The 22,336-nt window shown below is 38.1% G+C and overlaps 2 protein-coding genes across 2 annotated transcripts in view; both read right to left on the bottom strand.

Moving 5' to 3' along the window:
• Positions 1 to 22,336, bottom strand: part of LOC143446688 (uncharacterized) — a 57,398-nt gene that overhangs the window by 26,064 nt on the left and 8,998 nt on the right. Inside the window, exons 3-8 of the mRNA XM_076946477.1 lie at positions 21,665 to 21,847; positions 21,321 to 21,425; positions 19,366 to 19,396; positions 8,670 to 8,741; positions 8,316 to 8,397; positions 2,315 to 2,366 (exon numbers count right to left, since the gene is read on the bottom strand). Coding sequence (XP_076802592.1) covers positions 2,315 to 2,366; positions 8,316 to 8,397; positions 8,670 to 8,741; positions 19,366 to 19,396; positions 21,321 to 21,425; positions 21,665 to 21,847 — 525 coding nt within the window. The remainder of the gene's footprint in view (positions 1 to 2,314; positions 2,367 to 8,315; positions 8,398 to 8,669; positions 8,742 to 19,365; positions 19,397 to 21,320; positions 21,426 to 21,664; positions 21,848 to 22,336) is intronic.
• LOC143446770 (uncharacterized) lies at positions 16,075 to 16,710 on the bottom strand. The gene is made up of 2 exons (XM_076946598.1): positions 16,271 to 16,710; positions 16,075 to 16,206 (listed from the first exon to the last, which is right to left on the bottom strand). The coding sequence occupies exons 1-2, from the start codon at positions 16,613 to 16,615 to the stop codon at positions 16,096 to 16,098; spliced, it is 456 nt and encodes a 151-aa protein (XP_076802713.1). The 5' UTR covers positions 16,616 to 16,710; the 3' UTR covers positions 16,075 to 16,095.

Genomic DNA, 22,336 nt, shown 5'->3' with positions numbered 1-22,336 from the left:
ATTAAAAACTTGTGCAGAAATAGGAAGTGGTTTTTACATTGTGTATTCCCACGCTCGATCGACCAATTAGCAAATGTTACGACCCAAAACAAGATAAAGCGGACAAAAAGTTCAAAATATTGACCCAAAAGTGAAATTAAAAAGCGATAAAGGCCGCAGCGAAAGAAAACTTTAACACAAACTTTAGGAGTATATCTTATATCGCAAGGCATATACAATTGCGGCAAAATTACAGCCTCTTTGGGTGGCAACAACGTAGCTTCACGTTATCCATCTGCAAACAAATAGGCTAGACAATAACCTCGCCATAAAATACCAAGTTTGATTGACAAGTTTTTCTCTGAGTGACTTTGTTTTTATCTGCTAAGCGCCACAATCTCCAACCTTAGTTGCAATGGTGATTATAACTGCTTTGCAGTAAGAAGTAAATACCCGGCAATTATTTCGAAAAACATTGGCAAGCGCAAAATAATTTCTCTTCTTAAGCACATTCCATCCAAACGAACAACTAAATGCGGGTGAGCTAAGTCTCGCAAATCCATCAAGCATTGTAATTAAAGCAAAACAAGGTCAAATTCGCGAGAAACAAAACTCAATCTGCACACGAAACTTTTCTGCGTGTGACGTGTGAAAGAACTATGGTGATATCACCAACAAGAAGAAAACCGTCATAATGTTGAATTTTAAGCGTGAATTATTTTTAAGAATTGAAATTTCCAATCGATTTACGTCAAACATAGCCAGCAAGCAAGTTTAATTGAAATGCTTGACACTATCTATATCAATAAGGCGATGTGTGTACGCTTACAGCATGACTCACAATTTACCAGCAGAATTTAAGCTGCAGGTGTGGGAAGCTTATCAACCTTAAAAGGGATAAATGCAATTTTACCAGAAACGCGCTTTTCAAAACAGTTTTCCTAACGAGCGAATAAACAATATTTCAACCAAACTAAGCAGAATTTCTAGAAAATTCCTTCGTTTTGTTCTTCTTTTTTTTGTAAATTTGCACGACTTAAAATTGCTCACAAAGTCGTGCAAAGCAAAGCGCCATAATCTTGAAAAACAAATTTTTTTGCCAACGGGAGTTCTTTGATCCAAATAAGTCTGAAACCATCCAGGCAGCACGTTCGGTCACAAACACCAACTAAACTGCTTAGGAACAAAACATACTTGAGAAAAGTGACGTTTAGATTGCAAATGAAAAGAAGAAACTTGCATTAATTAAAAACAATTCCCCGTATGAAATGTCACATTTCCTCACATAGCAAAGTATTTCAATTTATAAGCAAGTTATAAACGTCTCTGTTGGAAAGGTTTTCTAAAGGTTGCAATAAGTCGTTCGGGTTTGTTACCCGGACCGTCAGTCACGATTGGTATTAACTAACAATACAAGAGGGATATTTGTAACAGCACGAGCATAACCGACTATGCTTGCTGTCCATGACACTGCAGATTCTAAGCATTCCAGACTTGTTTTAATTTAAGTACAATACGTCAGAGAAAATCTGGAACGCAGCTTGATTTGTTGAGACTTTTCGAAAGCTTCCGTTTAAACTTGGCAGGTCCACGATAAACAACAAAGCAGACGTGCACGGATCGTTAAACTCAACAAATGATGGTAAACAGAACCCTTAGCTATCCTTCCAAATCTGCAAACGTTGAGAAGGAAGCATTGAGCGTAGTTAACCGCAATGCACGTCGTTAGCATTCGCGGGGTTCTGTCAGTTGGAGAGATCAGTGGGTGTGCCAGGTACCGTACCGAAGCAAGCGCATAGAGATTACACCCCGTTTTTACGATAAGATATCTATGGTTTAATTTCGTGATTTCTTCCACTTAAATACACATTTGTCAACAGAACACTTGCGCTGTGTTATGCCAAATATGCCGCGTCGTTAGCGTTGGGCGTTTCGAAATAACTCTGAAAGCCGCTAAAGAGCCAACAAATGTAATAATTCTACAAGGATTTTGATCAAACTTTTTGATTAAGTAGAAAATAATGTCTTTGTGAGTTTTGATAAATATCAAAAGAATTCAACGGTTTGCTTTCGTGCGTACTGACGTAATGCTGATTGCGTAACAACGGGATAATATAAATGCAGTTTCTGACATGAACTGACAACCATCAGCATCGGTCGGATCAACTTAAAAAAATGATCCGAAGTTACAGGACCATTGCAGGAGTCAAAGGATACCAGAACTTTCGCACCTAACGTCCATACATTAACACAGCTTGCAATATGACCAGCTGACAATACAGATTACATAAATCATTCACCCAAATTTAATCAGTAATTTTGCTTATAAACTCACCGGAATTTTATCCAACTTCATACTTGCCGACTTGTTGAGTATGTTCAGCCTCCTAAAAATATATAACAAATGACCTTTAGCTAACTTTGTTGAAAAAAACGTGTAAATATCATTTATATACATTACAAGTTACAATGGACAGCTGGGGGCAAAGGCTAAAGTTTCGACAAGATCAATGTTTGTTCTCGTTTATATTAATATTGGCGGTGTTCCGAAGTGTTACATATTGCAGTGATCTGGCATTCAATTAGTGAATGCCTCGGTCATATATCAACAGAACACACTCCATTGCAGCTAAAAAATTTATATACATATATATATATAGTATGTGTTTTGGAATGAATTACCGTGCGCACATTGCAAAGCAATTTCTAATTTGTTTGCAAAACTGTTCAAGATAAAACCGTTTAAAACGCTAGAATGCTTAAAAGGGTATGGTAGAACTAAACCGCCACTGTCGACAAGACAAGAGTCTATTTCATGGTACGAGAAACTATACCAGACGTCTGATTGTAGCATGCTACATCTCTTCGCCCGAGGCTTACGAGGTTCAAGACCAAGCGCATTAGACAATAATTAGGCTAACACTGTTAAATTATTTAGCAGACGAGCCAGAAACGATCTTAGGCCGTCGTATTTGACAACTTTCGGTCTAAACCAGTTCCAAAAATAACAGGTTGCAGACTTCGTCGCCCCAAAACTACGTCAATTGCATATCCGTTAAGGCTTGTGCATACACAAATGTGCTAAATATACTTAATAATATATTTAGCGCAGCACAAGTCCGGCATTCTACAACCAGAATACGACTGGCCATTACAGACAGTAAAATATGCAGCAACAATAAGCTTACTGTGCTGCTAACTACTCATACAATATATAGTGCAATGCATTGATATTCTTGTACCGTATTCTTTTGGCGAAATTCCTTATTCCTTTGGCACAGGAGCACATTGATATTCTTGGTTTGGTCCGCATTAAAACTTGAAATAATCCCGCTAATCTATGCACTGTACATTCTATAACAAACTAGTTTCAATATCTACCGTAAAAGACGCGTTAGCTCGTACTTTACAAAATGGGTTGACTGTAAAATATTTACTTAGTGCACTAAACACTGTTAAACTTATCCTGCTAGTAAGCCTTTTTTCGAGGCTGGCTAAATAATTATCCGACGAACGGAAAACAGAATACACCAAATCACAAAAATAGGAAAGCGTAGGCTACAACTTAGCGGTAATTTAAGTGATTTCATGTCTGACTGTATAAATTACAGCTTCGTCTTCGCCATTGCGTTTAATTTAAACGTAAAACTAACACACGAGCTCGTGCTACGCCCATTTCGCAATTTCAATTAAATCTAGCGACAACTTTAAGCCACTACATGTCTACATTTATTTGCTAGCACCACGCATTTGGCTTATGTCTATACTGCTGATCATGACATCTATTTGGTTAAACGTTAGTGTTTCGACAACAATCTAATTGTTTGACCCACAGCTTAGCATTACATAAAGCTTCCTCGGGGTATTGTCATTTCAGTAAACAGATGCTACCGCAAGCAAAAACTGACAGCTGCAATATTCTTTTGTTATATTCAGCTTAAAATAACCGTAGAACGGGCTTGAATCTGCGAACTTCACAATGCAATATGGCAATACAATAACTCGACAATAAGGCATAGGTTTCTAATACTGAGATAAAAGTACAGTCAAACCTGTTCATTACTGAGCAGAGCTAGTTTTGAGGTATAATTTCCGAACCAAAGTTATTGATTTTTCGTCCAAAGGGAAAAGATCTTTATAAATTTTCGATCGATGTCATAATGCAATAGAGGACACTGAAGATATCAGCAGCAACCCAGCATATTGCTTAAAATTAAACCGTTGCAAAATACACAACTATTGTTGGCGATTCGCTAGCGTGTATAGCGTAGCAGCTTTTGTACGATAATAATTTATCATCTTCGACGACATTACCTATTAATGAAGCGACGATTTACAACATTTGTAGAAAACACGCAGAGATATAATTCGAGTGCGCAAAATATGCCATGTACGTTACTCTACTGCAGTTGCAACATCGCTTTCGATCAATTTCGACGTTCACTTTTCCATTATGACATCATATTTACAAAACAAAAGAATCTGGCATAAACACGCAAAACAGTAATCTTCCGGAGCAAAACTGATGCGTTTATTACAGGAAGCAAGTACACTGTTAGATTTGAAGTCGGCACTTTATTAATTACGGTACACCCAAGGCCACAAGTAATAAACAAGGGCACATCCCGCACTGACGTATTGGATTTCCATAGATAGCTGCACTTACGTAACCGTTTGACCTAGGCGTTAAGTGACCCTGTCCCTATTTTTAGAAAATGGTCTAATGTTGGGTGTTACTTGTGTAAGGTAGTAAAATTTAGTATTTGGTGTGAAAGATATGGTTGCGTACTGTGCAAGTATAGCTGCTTGCACGAGAATTAATATAGCGCTAACTCTAACGAACTTCAATTGCAGCATTGACTACGATATAATTAGGCCAACAGCGTGTCGTTTGATTATGAAATGAAACCTCGTAAGTGCTCTAACTTGTCAGTACGCAATTATAAATAACACTCACGCAATTTCCGAAACACGACCTAATGATGACGACATAATTCGTGTTTGAATGTAAAAATCTTGAAAGATTCTTGTCTTGTCACGTGGTTTGTTATATGCGGTATCCCACTGGGTTATGTTATAGAGTTGAGATGAGACAGCCGCGTACACAAACAATGGTAATAATGTAAGTTGTAGAAGGGAAAGAAATCAATAATAATGCTATGCCGTATCATATATTGGCACAAAGGCAAAAATATTTCCAAAGTGCTATGGACTTTATATCTAAATTGAACAATGTACGGACAAAATGCTTGCAAAGCTACTTCTATTACAAAATATGCTTGGCACTATACAATACAATACAATCTTCTTTGCAACGTTGGAAGCACGCCGAAATGTACCCCTATATTTTCTGCAATATGTGACGGTGTTTTAACAGTTTGAGACGAAATATAATCATAAATACCTCAGAAATATCAGCCATGTTTTTACAGACTCGTGTGTTCTTTTCCCAGTGTGAGAAAAGTGAGAAAAAATTCCAAGTGAAAGGAAAAAGAGAAATAATTTGACAGAAACCTCTCAAAACCTGAGGGTCTTTGACCGATATTAGATTCGATAAGTGATTGAAGAATGATTCACCAAAATGATCATGATTGACAGGATGTTTGACGTTGAGTTGCACCAGGGCATTCAAATTTATCAACTGCCACTGTGAGGTGACATATCAAAAACTAACTGAAGTCACCAATGGATATGCGCAATACACAAAGACTTTATATGAATATGCATATTACTGGCTTCGATTACAAGTCGCTACAATTATTATAGATGCCATGTAAGAGGTATGTGACCAAAACCAACGTATCATTCAGGCAAAGTAAATAACTTTTTAATATCCTGGAAAATTCTTCAATGTTTTTTTTTCAGTCTAATGTCAAAGAACATACCGTACTCTGACAAAGAAACTGCTGTTCATGTCCGTAACATGTCAGTTCTCTTCAGTACGTTATGAATATAACTGTATTCATTTTATTAATCGCAATAGTTTGGTTAAAAACTATTTTAATTTTCCAAATCATATTTTTTCATTTTACCTTAATGTTTTAACAACTTCGGAAAGCTGCATCACATACAAATACGACAGGTCAATAAATGTGAGAGCTTGAACATTCAAACACCCTGACAGCATGACATCCGTGCAAGCAGTGACACCAAGTGGTTGAAATCTACATCAGCCGACTCATACCACGGCTGTCAAAAATCAACACTGCAGCAAAACATAATATACCTCGTATGACTCACAACGAGCCTACGGAAGTCGTTACAAAAGCGATTACGAACTCTTAACGATCTGATAAAAGCTTAAACAGAAAGGTGAACAACTGAAATAGATTCTTATGACGAGTTCCATATGGAAACGTGCCAGAAGTAATCAACTCTTAAAGAAAATAGACAAAAAATCCACTTAAAATTCTCTCAAATACAAACTCTGATGATTGATTGGGTTAAATGCGGTAGGCGTATCATTTCTTTGCATAATTGATTATCTTTTACTAAACATTGGCTTCACTTTTACTTTAAACGGGCCCTGGTCAACGCAAACAAAAACACTGATTACGTGACAGCAGACCAGCCGGCTAATGCGTCACCAAAACGAAACTGTTTCAAAATATAAACTAAATCTATAGTTTACAAATATCTATCAACATAAAAATCGACTTTTCTGGAAAAAACCTGTAACAATTGCATGACAATGACCTGTTACGAAAATTTGCAAAGTCGCCACAGAGGCCGAGGTGCATTTCTTATGTTAAGTATCTTATGTTAAGTCTATTTTCTTTAAGAGTTAATCTTATATTCCACCAGTGTATAAAGTCAAAGCTGTTAATTAAGGCATGTTTAGGCAAAAAGTGCGACCCATAACAGTGATGACGTTAAATGTTCCACAATGTTTAAAACCAATCAAACAAAAGGATCGATCGTTTAACACTTGGCATTTTGAAGCGGGAGAAAATCGAGAAGAAAAATTCAAAAAACTCAAAGTGTTGAACTTTCCTTATATTTTTATGATTTTAGAAACCATTTCGCGATACATAAAAATTTAATGCTCAACGAAGTTACAAAAATCGAAACTTCAAGTAGACTTTAACCATGTTTATGAAAAAAGTATCAGCACCGAGCAAAATAACGTTAAGTACCATCAAGACGTCAGTATGCTTTGAGTAAAACTCAGGTGATGAAGCAGCGCATAGGCACGATTAATTGGGAACCCAAATAACCATTTTAAGGTGATTATCGAACTATCTATTTTAAGGTTGTTTTTGAATTTTTCTGTGCCACGCGTAACACATAATAATCCAAAAGTCCAAGTAAAATTATCTTGAAATGAATAGGGCTTTATTGCAGTCTTTATAGCTTAAAACAACAGATGATTCAAAAAGTTAGTTCAATTTTAGCAAAATTTAATGTATGTGTATACGTTAATCCTATTTCACTAAAGTACCATTTGGATTAAACTAGACCGTTCTCATAAAAAGCTATCAATCCAAAACTACATATAAGGGCGTCAGGTTTATAGGTTTAAAATATCTTTACGTAAACTGTACATAATTAAACCGACTGAGACCACCTTGTTATCGTATTTGTTTTGGAAGTGGGAAGTAAAATGCGCTTTTTTGCTAACGGTAAACAATTGGGGATGTGAGGACAATGGTATCCGGTTTGGTGATGTAATAGGTTGATCAAGTTTACAATTAAAAATTTACTTCTGAAGTCATTTAAAAGCAATGACAAATGTGGCCGAAATTCTTGTTTTTAACCAACAAGTTCCAAGAAAGATTCTTGTTTTTCTTTTAAGCAATATTAAATGCTAAACAATAAAGAACAATGGGAGTTTACATTATAACACCCGCATATTGTAATCTAGGTCCTTCATCAACTCTTATGACTAATTGTTTGGCTGGACCGAAAGCTATGGGCTACGAATTTTGACAATTACATCATAACGACCTATTGTATCCCGGTGGAGATTTACATGCTGATAAAGGATTCTTTTCCAAATTTTGTATCGGGTAAACCAAAAGCATTTTCTTTTAGCTCCGCAGCTGTCATCATCCGAGTTTACTTTTGGTCAGTTACGTATTTCATTAAAATACTTTTAAGCCGTATCTTTCGTGAGATAAAAATATCTGCGCTTGAAATCGGCTACTAATCAATTTCATTTCACTGTGATTATACTTGTAACAAACTGAACAAGATAGCCTCCTTAAATACAGGGGTGCACAAGTTAATTACACACAGTGTAGGATGATAACTGCGTAAAATATGTCTCAGTGATAAATACAGTGATAAATATACAAAACTGCTGTTTTCCAGTTCAGATAATATAGCCCACCCACCTGACAATCGCCGCGATTTGTTCTTGAGGAAGAAAGTCGTGATCCACTCCAACACTTGCAACATCCACCGGGAAGTTGCCGTCTGCGGAGGAGGAAGACATAATTTCAAGTTTTTGATAAATTCCTCGCTAAGTTTTCGTAAGTTAAAGGTTACATGCGAACTATGCAGCATGATCTGCTCGTATATACTGCTCGCATCTTAATGTGGGAAATGTTTAAGGCGAGGAAATAGGTTATTATGTCGGGGTATCATGTAAGAAACAAGAAATTAAAATTAGAGCAACGATAACGAACGCGTTTGTCCAATTATGACAGCGTAATGGTGATTGTACGTCATGTTTAACGTCATCTTACCTTCATAGAGCTGAGCGTATTGAGGAAATCCTGCAGCCCTTAGCCACTCACAAGCTTCGGCCGCTTGTCTTTCTGTAATGGAAAAACACAAAAACCGGTTTAAAATTTCAGAAAACGGTTTAAATTAGAATGTAAGGCGTTGACTTGTGAATTCGGAATTTCTACCACGAAATTCCAGGTCGTTTTAAGATCTTCCAAAACAGCAATAACAAGGTTATTCATCAGAATTGAGTTAATTCTGTGATGATTGAAATGCATTCGCATAACGATGATATATGATATATATCCGACTATAACGGGATTTGGCAAAACAAACTATTTGTGTAAACTACTACATGTTATAAGAGCTCTTTATGCTAATTCTACTTTGAGTTGTAAGGAACTGCGTCGGTCGACACATCTATTCTATTGCGTTGTTTTTCGTTGTACTCAAGTGCGCATTCCTCAGTGCTCCAATTCCTGGTCGGCGATTTTGTTGACTGCGTCCACAACGCAGAGGATAATTTAACAAAATTCCTAAGAGGTGTCACGCGTGGTCCTTACCGAAAAATTTCTGAATAACTTCCGAACCGTAAATCCGGAATTACATTCAATATACGATCGCAACTTGTGAGCCCGTGACCTTGCATAAGTTGTGTATATTTTAGTTTGGATATCAGTATTTCTTGAAATATCGAGAAATGTCAGGCGATAGAACAGTAAAGTTTACGCAGCGTAGAAGCGGTGGGCTTGTGCACACAAGTCCGAAGGGTAAATCTATAATTCTCTGGTCGTAATTGAATTGGGGGCAATGAGAGACGAGTGCGGTTATGTTTGGTTAAATCCGGACTCTGTTATGATGGCCCCCACTTGGCACACCATTATAGTTTATTGATGTAAATAGACATTTGTAATTAATGAACAACTGTTCAAATAAAACCTTTATTAACCTAATGGCAGAGAAAACGCAGAGACAAAACATTAATTATCCATTCAATCATGAGCTTTTTTCAAAGTTTGTTAGGGCTAATGAAGATTGGCAATACTTTTAAAATGAGAAAGTTGTTAAAACTGTTAAGTAAACTGCGGTCAAATACTTTGCGGTTAAATCTTTAACTTTGTTTGGTTTTAGCCGATAGAAGCGAATAAATATTTTGCACTTGGTAGTGCGGAAACGATTGTGTAATTGTGCTGATAAAATTCCTTTTGAAGTCGCCATAAGTGTTAAGCAAAATTCGTACAATTTCAACTATTCATCCCAATACAAACTCAGCAACGAAAAGACGATTATTACGATTGCAATTGGTATGCGAGTTGGACGAAAACAAGGTCAGTAAAACCAGGTTTTGAAACACCCTAATAGGAAAAAACACACAGTATTTGATGTGCTGAGTAAGCGAGTACGACGTTTCCATTTCTAAGAGTTGCCGTCGGACATTCCAGAACATTCTATGTCTAAAAAAAGTCGTAAGGCTTTGCCACGGAAACAGTTGGAAAACTTAGAGGCTGTACAACACAAGTATAAACATGACTTGTCGAATAGTTCTGCGGCCAGTCACTTCGGCAAAGTCGACTACAACTTGCCCTAAACAAACGGTTGCGCTGGTTAAACAGAAGAAGAAAAGACGAAATTCCAACAGAAAAAGTTACACAAACGCCGTGCTGCAGAACACGTCCCATCGTCATAAGTGGGATTATGGAAAACAGCAAACGGACGAAAGACATGAACAAGTTTGGATAAACGCAAACCTCACTTGTAATTTGTCCTTGCTCAGACTAATCTCCTTCAGTTATGCGTCCCTATGACGTTGATGGGCATGATTGTACAAGATTATCGTGAGTGCTACTAAATTTTTCACTGTTTTTTTGCCCATAAACAGGAGATTATAAATATGGAAAGTGACATAGTATATGGGCCATACCGAATCGTACAATTTTTGAACAAATTCCACCGTAGAACAGAGGCACGCCAACTTTACAAAGTAAGCTTGTTTCGGGGTGTGTAACGAACCATGATCTAAATCACCAGAAGATCTATTGCAAGTGTATCCGCAACCCCTTATCGCCCATTGTTAACAGCAACAACAAAAACATGATGTAAAAACACGTGTCAAAGTGGTTACGTGTTTGGACTCGAATTGCTTTTATGAAATTCGATAAAATCTCCGCAAGATCAACTGTTGTATTGCGCTTATGAAACTTATATTTTCGGCGCAAAACATTGCGGCCGTTCACCCCCCATTAACGCCCCCTATTGTTGCCAGTTGCGATACAACGCTTAAGATAGCGGAAGGTTTAATTACAAAAATAAATACGCGGCGCCAATATTCGTGAAGGAACGACGCATTTTGCGGCAAAGATTGGGCATCTTGCTTTTGAAATTGGCCTGTCAACGGATAATACTTAGTGGCATGCAGAATTTGAGAAAGTGAACTTTATAACAACCGCAAAATTTTTCTCCTAAACCGACTCGATTAACGCGTCGAAAGATCAAGGCTTTACAAAAAAGAACTACGACTGCTGTTCAGTGTTCATGCCTGCATGACGTCATTTTGGTATATGTGATGCTTATGTAGTTTATCTTTGGGGGTACTACAACTTTGAAGTATTGACCGCTAATCGAGTTTCACGTGACCCGATACTAAAATAGACCCCTATACGCTGGGGCTAGGGTCACGATTTACGATAAACGGTCCCGGTTTTATCAATATTTCGATTCGAAGGAGTCGATGCTCACGTCATGCTGTACTTCGCGCAAATCTCAACATAAAAAGATTCGTGAAAAGTTGGCCGTGCCCAGAACTTATACAAATAAAACTGGATTACGGCGCCACGCAAATATCCTAACCGGCTTAATATGGACTGAAAAACACAATTGTTGATTGAAATTTATTTCCTGAATCTTTAATTTTCTGATAAACACTGACTAAATCAACGCGCGGAATTTTTAAGGTGGGAACCTCGTACTATGTAGATCCAGGTTATGGCTTCGATTCACGATAGTTGAACTTTTCGGGTAGATCTATATTTATGACATCACGTAAACATTCACATCGTTTTAGCGTGTGTCCATGAGGCCTAACCCGTATAAGTTGAGGGTAAAACACTAATTGCTTTGTTAATATAGTGTTATTGAGAATTTAACGAGACACACAAACACACGCGCTCATGTTTTTAACATCAAACCTTTAAAGCGTTAGATGTCATATTAGGCAGATTAGGCGAAGGCGACCCTGCAATATTCTCCCATCAGGCTCCACCATAAGGCTTTGGCATATGCAATAACATAAACTTATAAAGTGCTGTAGCTAGATAGAGTCAAGTCATTTATATCAACCGACCAAATAATCAGGTATTAATTTGATAATTACAGCTCGCCGGTGAGCACAAGTATTTGGTATCGGTCATTAACACGATTTTAAAAGGACTTTTCTAACAATATCACATCAGCCAAGGATAGACTTGTCCTGATAACTGATCGAAGCGATGTGAGGTATTTAGTGTCACTGGAGCGCCTCGTGCGGTTTACAACAAACTATAAAGCGTCACATATTGCACCGTATGTTCCGGATTTTCAGAGAGTGTTGCAATTACGGGGTTTGTAATGACATTTACAAAACGATTCACAGGAACTTTTCCACGATTTTCTGCTCAGTAAGCCAAAAGTGCTTTGCATAGCGTGACAAAAAGTGTCCAAGCAATCTTACTTCACCCCAATAACCAGCCCAACGTGCAGTAACAAACCAACTGGGCGGACGTTGATTTACTCACTATCTTTTGTATATCATTGTATGCGTAACCGAGGGTAAAAATAGAAAAATAGAAAACACAGTTTTGCTCTGCTACGTGACGGAGAATACTTCCGGTCACGTGATACACATTGCGCAAGAAGATTTGTCTGCGGACAGTGGTCATCGAATTCATGTTTGGATTTCGTGCTGACAATGGAATTTGCACGAAACAGTGACCTTCAGTCGTCGCAATGCAATCTATTAAGCTAATGACAGCTATAAATCAGCTGAGCGCAGCCTCGCTATTGCGCAGATGGAGTTGCATTCGTTGTAATAAAAACGCGCAGATGTACGGTACGAGCTACTTCGTAGCATTCGACGCCGTATCACAGGAAAAGGCAAAACGTTTTATTATCAACACAATCTGCACTCCTCTGTCAATCGAAATTGTTTATCTTTGTCCACGTCATCAAGTAATAACAAACAATAAGCATGATGCGCATTACTAACAGCAACAACACAAACGGGATTTAACGAAAGGTGGGTGTATGTATAAGACTGCATGAAAAACATCTATTCTGTAACCGCAAATCGCTTCCCAGACCTGCACAGTAGGTCGGTTCAATTAACTAACAAAATTATGTCGACATGGTATTCAAAGGAACACTGCCTGTTGGGATTCGGTTGTCGGACAAGGGGAATACGTGTCTATGGTTTGTAACGAAGACCGGTTTAAGTCATTGAAACATTTCCAAGTACTGTGTGTTCAACACGTAAGCCGTTGTATTGACATAATGTATCAGACTGAAACCTTTTGACGGAATATATTTTGGCATACATTGTGAGCAATTCTGTTTGCATTGAAATTGCCGCAAGAAACGCCACCGGTACTTTTGTCTAGCAATATGCAATACTTTACGTTTCATTTGTATATGATTAACATTAGAGTATATGGGCTACGGTGATATTACAACTTTTTAAATATTGAAATTATAAAGTGCGCCATACGTCATTAATGATGGACGTCAGTAATATTCAATCACAATGGGACAATAGGCCTGATGGAGTTGGGCATTATTGCGGGCACAAATAGCTTGCGTGATACATTATATAGTCTTGTCAATAGGCTGAAAGTGCATGACGTCAGCGAATTACTTTTTCAACGGAGAAAGGGGGGGCAAAGAAAATAACCTGTCAGTCAAAACGTTGAGATCTAGTGGTCACGTGACATAGCACGAATATGAGACAAAAAATCATGAGAAAATTACAAGGAGGAATGTGTAAACGTACTTCGATCATGAAACATTTTACAATTTGCCCGGGTTTGTTTTACTAGTTTGGATTGCGGAAATGATAAGCGGAAATATAAACAGATCCTCAGAAACATGCCAAACCGCGGCAGATTACCTACGGAAAGAATTAAAAGATTATGACGAATTATGACGTAACAAAAGTAAAAGCTGCCGAGTTATATCAATCTTCTTCGCCACACACATAGCAAAAAACTTCAAATGAAGTTAAATCAACCCTGAGAAAACTACGTCGGCCACGAAACGGGAAAAAACTACGTGACATATACAAGCTTTTTGACTAAAATTATTCCAGAAATGTTAGAACGTAACTGAAAGCAAAAAAAATTAACAAACACTTAAAACGTGATAGGAAAGCTTAAACTTTAAAGCAGGGGTGGGCAAACTTTTTGTACTGAGGGCCACATTTGAAAAAATGTTGCAGCCGGCGGGCCGCACATTCTCAATACAAAGTAGGAAAATTTACCCGGTGTGTAAATAAACGCATATTCATATTAAACACAATTTTTGTATTCCACACTCAGTTACGTTTAAATCTATGCAATCATCATCACAAAATTTAATGAGACTTGTGCAACTGTTCACAGTTTTACGGTTACGGTAGCCGCTACCGTAATTGTATTTTATGATCAAACAATTGAATCAAGCAATGCGTGAGAAGTGTATGTTGCAATACATGCGCGACTGACGCCTTACGGTATTACGGTAGGCCTACGGTAGCCGCTACCGTAATTGTATTTTATGATCAAACAATTGAATCAAGCAATGCGTGAGAAGTGTATGTTGCAATACATGCGCGACTGACGTGTGTGTGTTTACGCACTGAAAGTGAAGAGAAAAACACACTCGTAAAGGGAATAATATTTTGTCATGTAACATGTTTAATTAAAACAATAAGTGATGAGTAGGAGTTTCTGCAAGTGCCGGCGGGCCGCAGAAAATGGACCCGCGGGCCGCATGCGGCCCGCGGGCCGTAGTTTGCCCACCCCTGCTTTAAAGCATACTACGACTGACCCTGTGATCACTGACCAGTGACGGCTTACGTCATTTTCAGCAACAATGATCAGGTAAAAATACACAGATTATAATTCGAGCAAATTTGAATAGGAATCACGTCGCTTTAGCCTGTTGTGACGTAAGAATTAGATTTTATGTGCGTGTTTTGATTCGGAATGGTGATATTTCGGCGCCATCTTGTCAGCGTGAAACGTCATATTGCCACGTCATACAAAAGGTACAAATTGTATTCAAATATTATTTAGGAAAACAAATTCTCAAAAAAATTATGATGACCTTATTACAACGACCCCTACGGCGAACCTGCAAAAACAGGTTTGGAAAATATGTCAAACATTTTCGGGAATCTTACCCGGTTTATTCGATTATCATACTCGATTATGCACGCAATAAAATGACCTGCCATAAAAAAGGATTTTAGAGCATCATGAACCACTTAACGGTTTTGTAAATTTCAGACAAGCTTTGAAATTCCAGCCAAAGCTCGCTTACGTACATGGTGCTAGAGCTATGTAAGCGACTTATGTTTGAACTCGGATTTATGCGATAAAATGTCTTCATGATATGCTGTACTACGCTTGTATCACTGACCACAAACACGCCAAAGCAAACAATTGACTACCGGCCACTGACTTATAATCTTTAGACATCTTTAAGGCACGTTTTTTATGTTGTTTAACCTCTGCGCCCAAAATGTTGAACCGTGAGCGAAATCTAAGCCGTTAGTCAATGTTCTGGGGTTAACTTTTTTGACTATGAGGTAACACTGCACTTTCTTACGTGTGCCATCGTCATAGGAACGCGGAAGCAAGTAGCTATGCAGCCGTTAAAACTCGTTTGGAATTTTTGCAAAAAACTGTCACTGTACGTCACACGATGTAATACAGGTAACACGGTTCAACTGATTAAATACGTAGATTGGAAGAAAGTGGTGGCGTCGCCATGAGCAAAACATTTTAAAATACCAAGGCGCATAACTAAAAGAATTTCGTCCCAGATAAACACGATGCGGAGACAAAAACATGTCAATCCTTGCGTGGTTATTCTGACTAACCGCCATTACAAAACCGGCAACTTGTTGAATAATAAACCGTTCCAACAATAACATAACGTCATAGCGTTGTGTTACGTCCTTCAAGCAGGCGAGTGTAAGCCACATAATCGTAAAATGCGTAACTGACAACATACCAAAATCGGCCAAGTCACTTAATGTTATTTCTAACTAATCTCAAATTCTTGACACTAAAATCTCTTAATCCAACTTGGTTAGACGCACGACGTTGCGAATTATCGGAAGTGCGAGCAATGAACAAAAAATATTATTTTTAAACTCACGCAGAGACGGATGATTCTCTGTGATCTTCCTCAAGAGAACTTCCCATGAATCCTTTAAGTATTCACCCAGCGATGTAGAAATGGATGGGGACTTCGTAGACGGTTCCAGAATAGCGCTTTGAACCTGCCTCTGCCTCCTAGATTTATCTTTTCTCCTGCGGAGCACTAAAGAGCCCATTCCGCTTTTAATAGGAGGAAGTCCGCCAGAGAATCTATTCCCTTTACTCACATCGCTAGAGGAAGAAAGGGATCGCCTTGCATCCTCCTTCCATTGACCGGTTAAGGAAGAGAGATCAAGTGAGACCGGTCTCTTTGGCTTCCCGTTAGCATCCGTTTTTTTACGATGTCGGAGCACTACACCTTGGGGTTGTTGCATGGACCCTGAAAAAAAACCTTTTCTCGGCTTATCCCCGATATTCGTCACTTCGTCAGTAGGATTACGTGCATGACGAAATGATGAAGTTCTTCTGACTACATTGATCTTCTTCGGTGAAAGAGGTATGAGCATGTCCGGAGGAACACTAAGAGCTTTTTTCAAAGTTGCTTTCGCTTGCATCCTGCCGGACTGCGGCATGGATTCGGTGGGTTCTTTTTCTTTATCCGTGTTTAACTCTCAAGTCACATTTAACCGTTATCAGTAAAATAACATCTGGTTTCGTACCGCACAGAATTGCTACGATGAAGAAAATACAGAACGTTGTATTATTTGACTTGCCTTTCAATAAACTAGCTTCCTATTCGGTAAATACTGCCACTAACTTGGAAATTAGCAAGAAACAAAGCATAAATTTTAACAGCTTTGCTTAGATTTATCTCTCACTTCAGGTGTCACGATCAGGGCTGGTGAAAAAATAGTTTCACTAAAAGCCAAATCTTTTTGAAAAACGCCAAATTTAGCCAATTTATAATTTAGTTTCTTAAAACGTCTAAGTATAAGTCAAAAGCCTTACAAATAATTCATCGAGCTACACTCAAGGTGTAGGATACAGCCAATAAAAAGAAATAATTTCTAAGTTACGGTAAGCTATATGATTTATAAATAAATAGTTCGACGCTGTGCGGTAGCCCATCATATATGTATTACATTGCCGCAACCGAATATAGGCAACACCGCATAGTCGGGCCATCCCGGAGTTCTAGCCAGAAAGATCAGCCTAGTAATATGTATCGTACCGTGGTGTCGCACGAGAACACAAAAATACTGAAAATAATAGTCGGTTCGCCTGCTAAAATGTTCACCTAATGCCCGATGCAACTGACAAATTTCCTACTTATAACAAGTATATTTCCTACAAGTTATACTGATACATCTGTTCAAGACAAGAATTTACAAAAATTCATAATGCTTCGAACCTGAACGCGAATCCGTCAAGTAAATCACTTTTGGGTTTTATTTAGAATAAAAACTGGTACAATGCAAAATGAAACCAAATTTTCATCTTCGAAGCCAGGAGTCAAATTCGTGATACCTGGCTCCGAAAATTTCTAACTACCAGAACTGATTGCCGTCAACCAATCAAACACATCTGACGCCATCGCACCTGAGGTCAAACTCAGCACAAGCTATTTATTACCTTTTACTACAAGCTCGGTCTGTTTGCACTAAACTAATTTACAAAGTCGAGGAGCTGGTTCAAACTAATGTCGACAACTATGTAACAAATGTTTATGGACAGCTTAAACTAGTAGTCAACGGCTTATTTGTTGACCAACCCGGACGTTGTGAAAAAGTACAACGCATCCTATTTCTGTTACACTGGAGTTGGTAGGTTATTTGGACGAGAGCTGTTCTGTCAACAGCAGCGTTAAGTACGCTCTTGTTGGAAAGTTGCAGCAGTTGTAAGTGCTTTGAACTACCATCTCTTTAACCGCATACCCTGTAACACGCTGCTGTCAGAGCAACTCTGCTGACGGTCAGTAATTGGTGAAACCAAGCGAACCCGTATATACTTTGTACGTTTTTTAATAAACTGCTATGACGAACGGATCCACTGAACGTGTTTACGAGCCACAAAGCTCGCACGTGCTTAGTAATACACAACTATTGCACGCCTCTCCCCTTGCTTAGAACTACTGTACATGACAATACTACGCAGCGCTGTTTTAGAAGTCCCCGTATGACCACGCATTGCAAGCCAGCTCGAGAGCTTCCGTTATAACGTGTTGGTAGATAGGAAACTATAAATCAACCGACAATAACGGCTCACTGTAATATTACACCTTAGCCGCAGTTAAGTGTCATCTGCGCTTCGGCGGGTTGGGTTTGTTATACAGTTTGGTGAACTTATAGATGTTACGACATGTATTGCGTAAATTACTTCTGTTCTATTTCGGTTCTTCTTATCACTGTCATTTGACAATCTCAGGTTATTTTCATTGTTGCAAGACCTTCGCGACAAACAACCGACGCCAAAGAAAAGGAAAAAAAGTTATGTTGTAAAGAGGAACATGATGTTTACGAAACGTTGCCGTAATCACATGATAACAGCGTGTGACAATGCACGTGTAGATTGTCACAATCTCCGAAAGCACCTGACAATAACTAACGACACTACAACAAGATAAGACTGGACAGAGCTAAGGTCAGTGCGCTAGCAAGCGGCAAGAGTCCGGAGTCCACCAACAATAGTCCAATCCGTTGGCGGACGAGCAGAAAGGAATATACGTCATATTGAGAGCTTCTCGCTAATCCCAAGCGCGGAATGAACAACAGAATGAAGCCTTCAATCGTTTCCGCAGAGTTGTCAGCGTTATGAGTTACAGTAAACATGTATTCGGATCTAGAGCGCACGGTATATGTATGAATGCATAGTATCTCCCGTGTCTACCGTATCTTCATAATAGGCCATTGCGCAGTATATCCGTCAATATCTATTTCCGATTTAAACGTAATAACAATGCTATGGGCTTCTTAAACTGCATACAACGGCTAAAACAATAAATATAAATACTTTTGCAATTGGTGTCATTATTGCAACAACGTGGTATGGTAAAACCATTTCAACTCTCCCTCAGTTACTTAATAAAAATAATCACTTTTGTGACCAAGTATCATATATTCTGTTGGCTGTATAAAAAATTTATTCATTTACATTTACACTCTTAGATAATGTACTTTTGAGGTATTTCTGTATGACCCCGTTTGCAAAACATGAAATAAAACCATAACAAAAAAATGTCAAATAAAGTGGCGTCGCCACCTCGCGGGTGCAATAATAATAATTAGTGGCACACGCTAAGATACGCTTTCAACATGCAAAATCACTAAATCATGCAACAACCGATATGTCTGAAGTCATTAAAGTAAAAAATTCAAAATCTCACCTGCACGTCTGGTTTCTTTGTCTCGTAGAGCCTAAAAATATGAGAATTAAATAGAATTTCGGCCTTACAGAGACCTCGTTCTTTGCCGGCATTGTTGCTATATTCTTATCTCAGGAAAAATAATTTGCATTTTCTATCTATAAATCACCAGGAATTTAAATTAATCACGTTTCGGGGAAAAGAATCATGTTTAACATGAATACAGCTTCCAGTGAGGTAGTTAAATTTTAAACAGAAAATAATGCGCAGACCGGTTATATATTATATAAATGGAATAAAAAGTTCAATTGACAAATACATCGATTTTGATTAAATCAACCGAAACCAAAACTGGGACAAAAAGTTCGAGCAAAATATTTAATGATGGCGCCATAGAAATCTTATCGGGTTTTTCCACTTGAAAATATTTCCGTTTGACAAAACCTTTGTTGGCAGCAAGCGCTACTAACGCAATCAAGCTACAAATTCCTGCCATGAGTGAGGTTACGCAAAGCAAACAACCTGTCTCCATGCAGCTAGTTAAGTGAATTATAAATAGCATCGTTTGCTGAGCAGAGAACATTTAGTTCCTTGTACGCTGAAATGCTTTTGAAAATTGATTTATACTCATATGTGGCGGTGAAAACATAAGCAAAATAATTTGTTTACTTTTCACTCTGTTTCAATGAAAAGGATTAAAGCTTCAAATATTTCTACTTATCAGAAATATTTTTGATGATGCAAAAGACTGAAGGTGACAGTCTTGCGTTACTTAAATAATTTCTGTTACGAATAAAACCATTTACTTAAAATAACAAAATTCTTTTTCCAACATACTAATTCCCCCACGACCACCACGATTACATATGCTTCAGGATTTACGCTTTGAGTGAGTTCAACTGTGGTAAAGGTGTACCAGAGAGGGCTTTTAATCAAAGTCAACAATTAGGGTAAAAATATTTCGAGCCGCTTCGGCTTTAAATCAAATCTGTCAACAAAATTGGATTCTATTTCATTGAAGTGGCAAGGTGGGTGATATATCACAGAACCACCAAAGCACATAAAGCAAAAATGTACAAAAATATAACTTTTTTGGTCCGATAGTTTTGCGGTTTGCACAAACGGCGCCCATTAAACTTGTTTTGTCGTACAACGTTCGTTGAAAACCGATATGTCTTCCCTAATTTAATGGATGGTTTGGATTCGGGATAATCCAAAAAATCTTTCCTGTTTACTTTATCTTAGTTTAATAAGCGTACTGATTAAAGTAAGCGAAAAAAGCGTACTGATAACGCACGCACATACATCAAGGAGTGACCAGCACGTTTTGAACTTCAAGCAGTTAAGGGAAATCAACATTTTCTGAATACACAATTGGGCAGAATTACGTTAACACATAAAATCTTTCATTAAAACCCGCAACAATATCGTATGCTGCTTTGATTAAAGCTTGACAATGCGGAGCTATGGGATTTACAAATTGCGTTATTGCTATATAAGGTTAAGTTTTTTCGGCGATCTCTATCACTAATATTTCAAATAGTGTTCTAAAGTTTCGTAAATGTTCGTAACAAATAATTGTCACTGCCTTAAAAAATACGACAATACCATACCAAAGCTATGAGCATAAGCACACATTCCAGTCGAGCGTAGGCGAGTGGCAAATAACTTTGGTAACAGTAGTGATCATGAATGAACTTGGATTTAAACCAACATTACATTTGACGCCCTCGCAACTAACAATATCGACTAAAGAAATGAAGTCATCGATTAGGTATAAAGATTTTCCTTAATTGGAGAATTTCGAGTGGTAGCGCGGCCAAAAATACACATTCCTTTCGCCTTATAGAGAGTTTTTTTACAAAAGCCGCTTGATGTATTCGCTACGATACGTACGTTAACATGCTAATTTTGATGACGTGATGTCCTTTTGACATAAACCAGACTGGTAATCAGACGTTTAAGTTGTAGATTACCTTTGGCTTGAATCTATTCACTCGGAGAAGTCGTGGCGATCCTGCGGGAGACGAAGGCGACGAAGAACCGCGGGAGCTGCTCGCGAACGCGTCCGACTCGTCGCCCTGGTAAAGAAAGTAAACGGAACCTGACTCATTGAAATATAATGCAATAGTTAGTCGGAAAATCATCTTAACTACTTAAAAGATCATTTTCAAACATTCCAAAGAATTTAATAAATGTATCGCTGATAAATTACCACAAATAAATGTCTTTCCAGATATTTTTAGGAAAATTGGAACAAAGTCGCTTTAATCGCTCCATGATGTAAAAGCTCTACATTTCACCACTATCTAATACGCACCAAATACGAAGAAGACGACGCCAAACTCTGTGACGATGACATCATCTTCTCAAATCTTGCCCGCATGACGTCATCATGGCAGTCGTGCGTGACGGTGATGCTCGGGGCACTGAGCATCACGTCGCAATCTGGCTTGTGGATCACTTTGGAAGAGTACTTCTTGAAGAAGCGATTGTAGCGATTCTGGAAATGGACGAATTTTGTCAATCTTGTTTTTAGTGGCGACTTTACGGTGAGAATTACGCCGCCCACCTATGTGCTGACGTATCGATTACGCAATGGAGGCGTTGGAGGTTTAATCATACTTAATGTGACCGGTGGCAATTGTTTTAAACTTCGTATACAACTAAGCAATGCAAAAACCCACACATTTCAAGGGAGATGTTTCATAACGTCTCTGTTACATCATAAAATCAAGTACCTGAAGATGAATCTTTTGCCAGATTTAAACCTATGACAACATTAATTCACGTCATGCATCAATTTTTTAAGTTACTTTTCCTGCCTGCAGGTGAAAATTTAATTCAATTAACATTGTTGTTAATATTATTGAAAATATTGAAATGTGCTAGGTAACCAAAAATGACTAAGTTGTGCATTTCTGCTTATATTCATCGACCTCGCATAGCTTTACAGTTTTACACTCTACGTTTCTCGCCTCATACAATATCA

Source organism: Clavelina lepadiformis, chromosome 1 (assembly GCF_947623445.1).
Source record: "Clavelina lepadiformis chromosome 1, kaClaLepa1.1, whole genome shotgun sequence".
NCBI classification, from domain to species: Eukaryota; Metazoa; Chordata; class Ascidiacea; order Aplousobranchia; family Clavelinidae; genus Clavelina; species Clavelina lepadiformis.
Note: the sequence above shows the minus strand (reverse complement) of the source record. Positions and strands in the feature narration are given on the sequence as shown.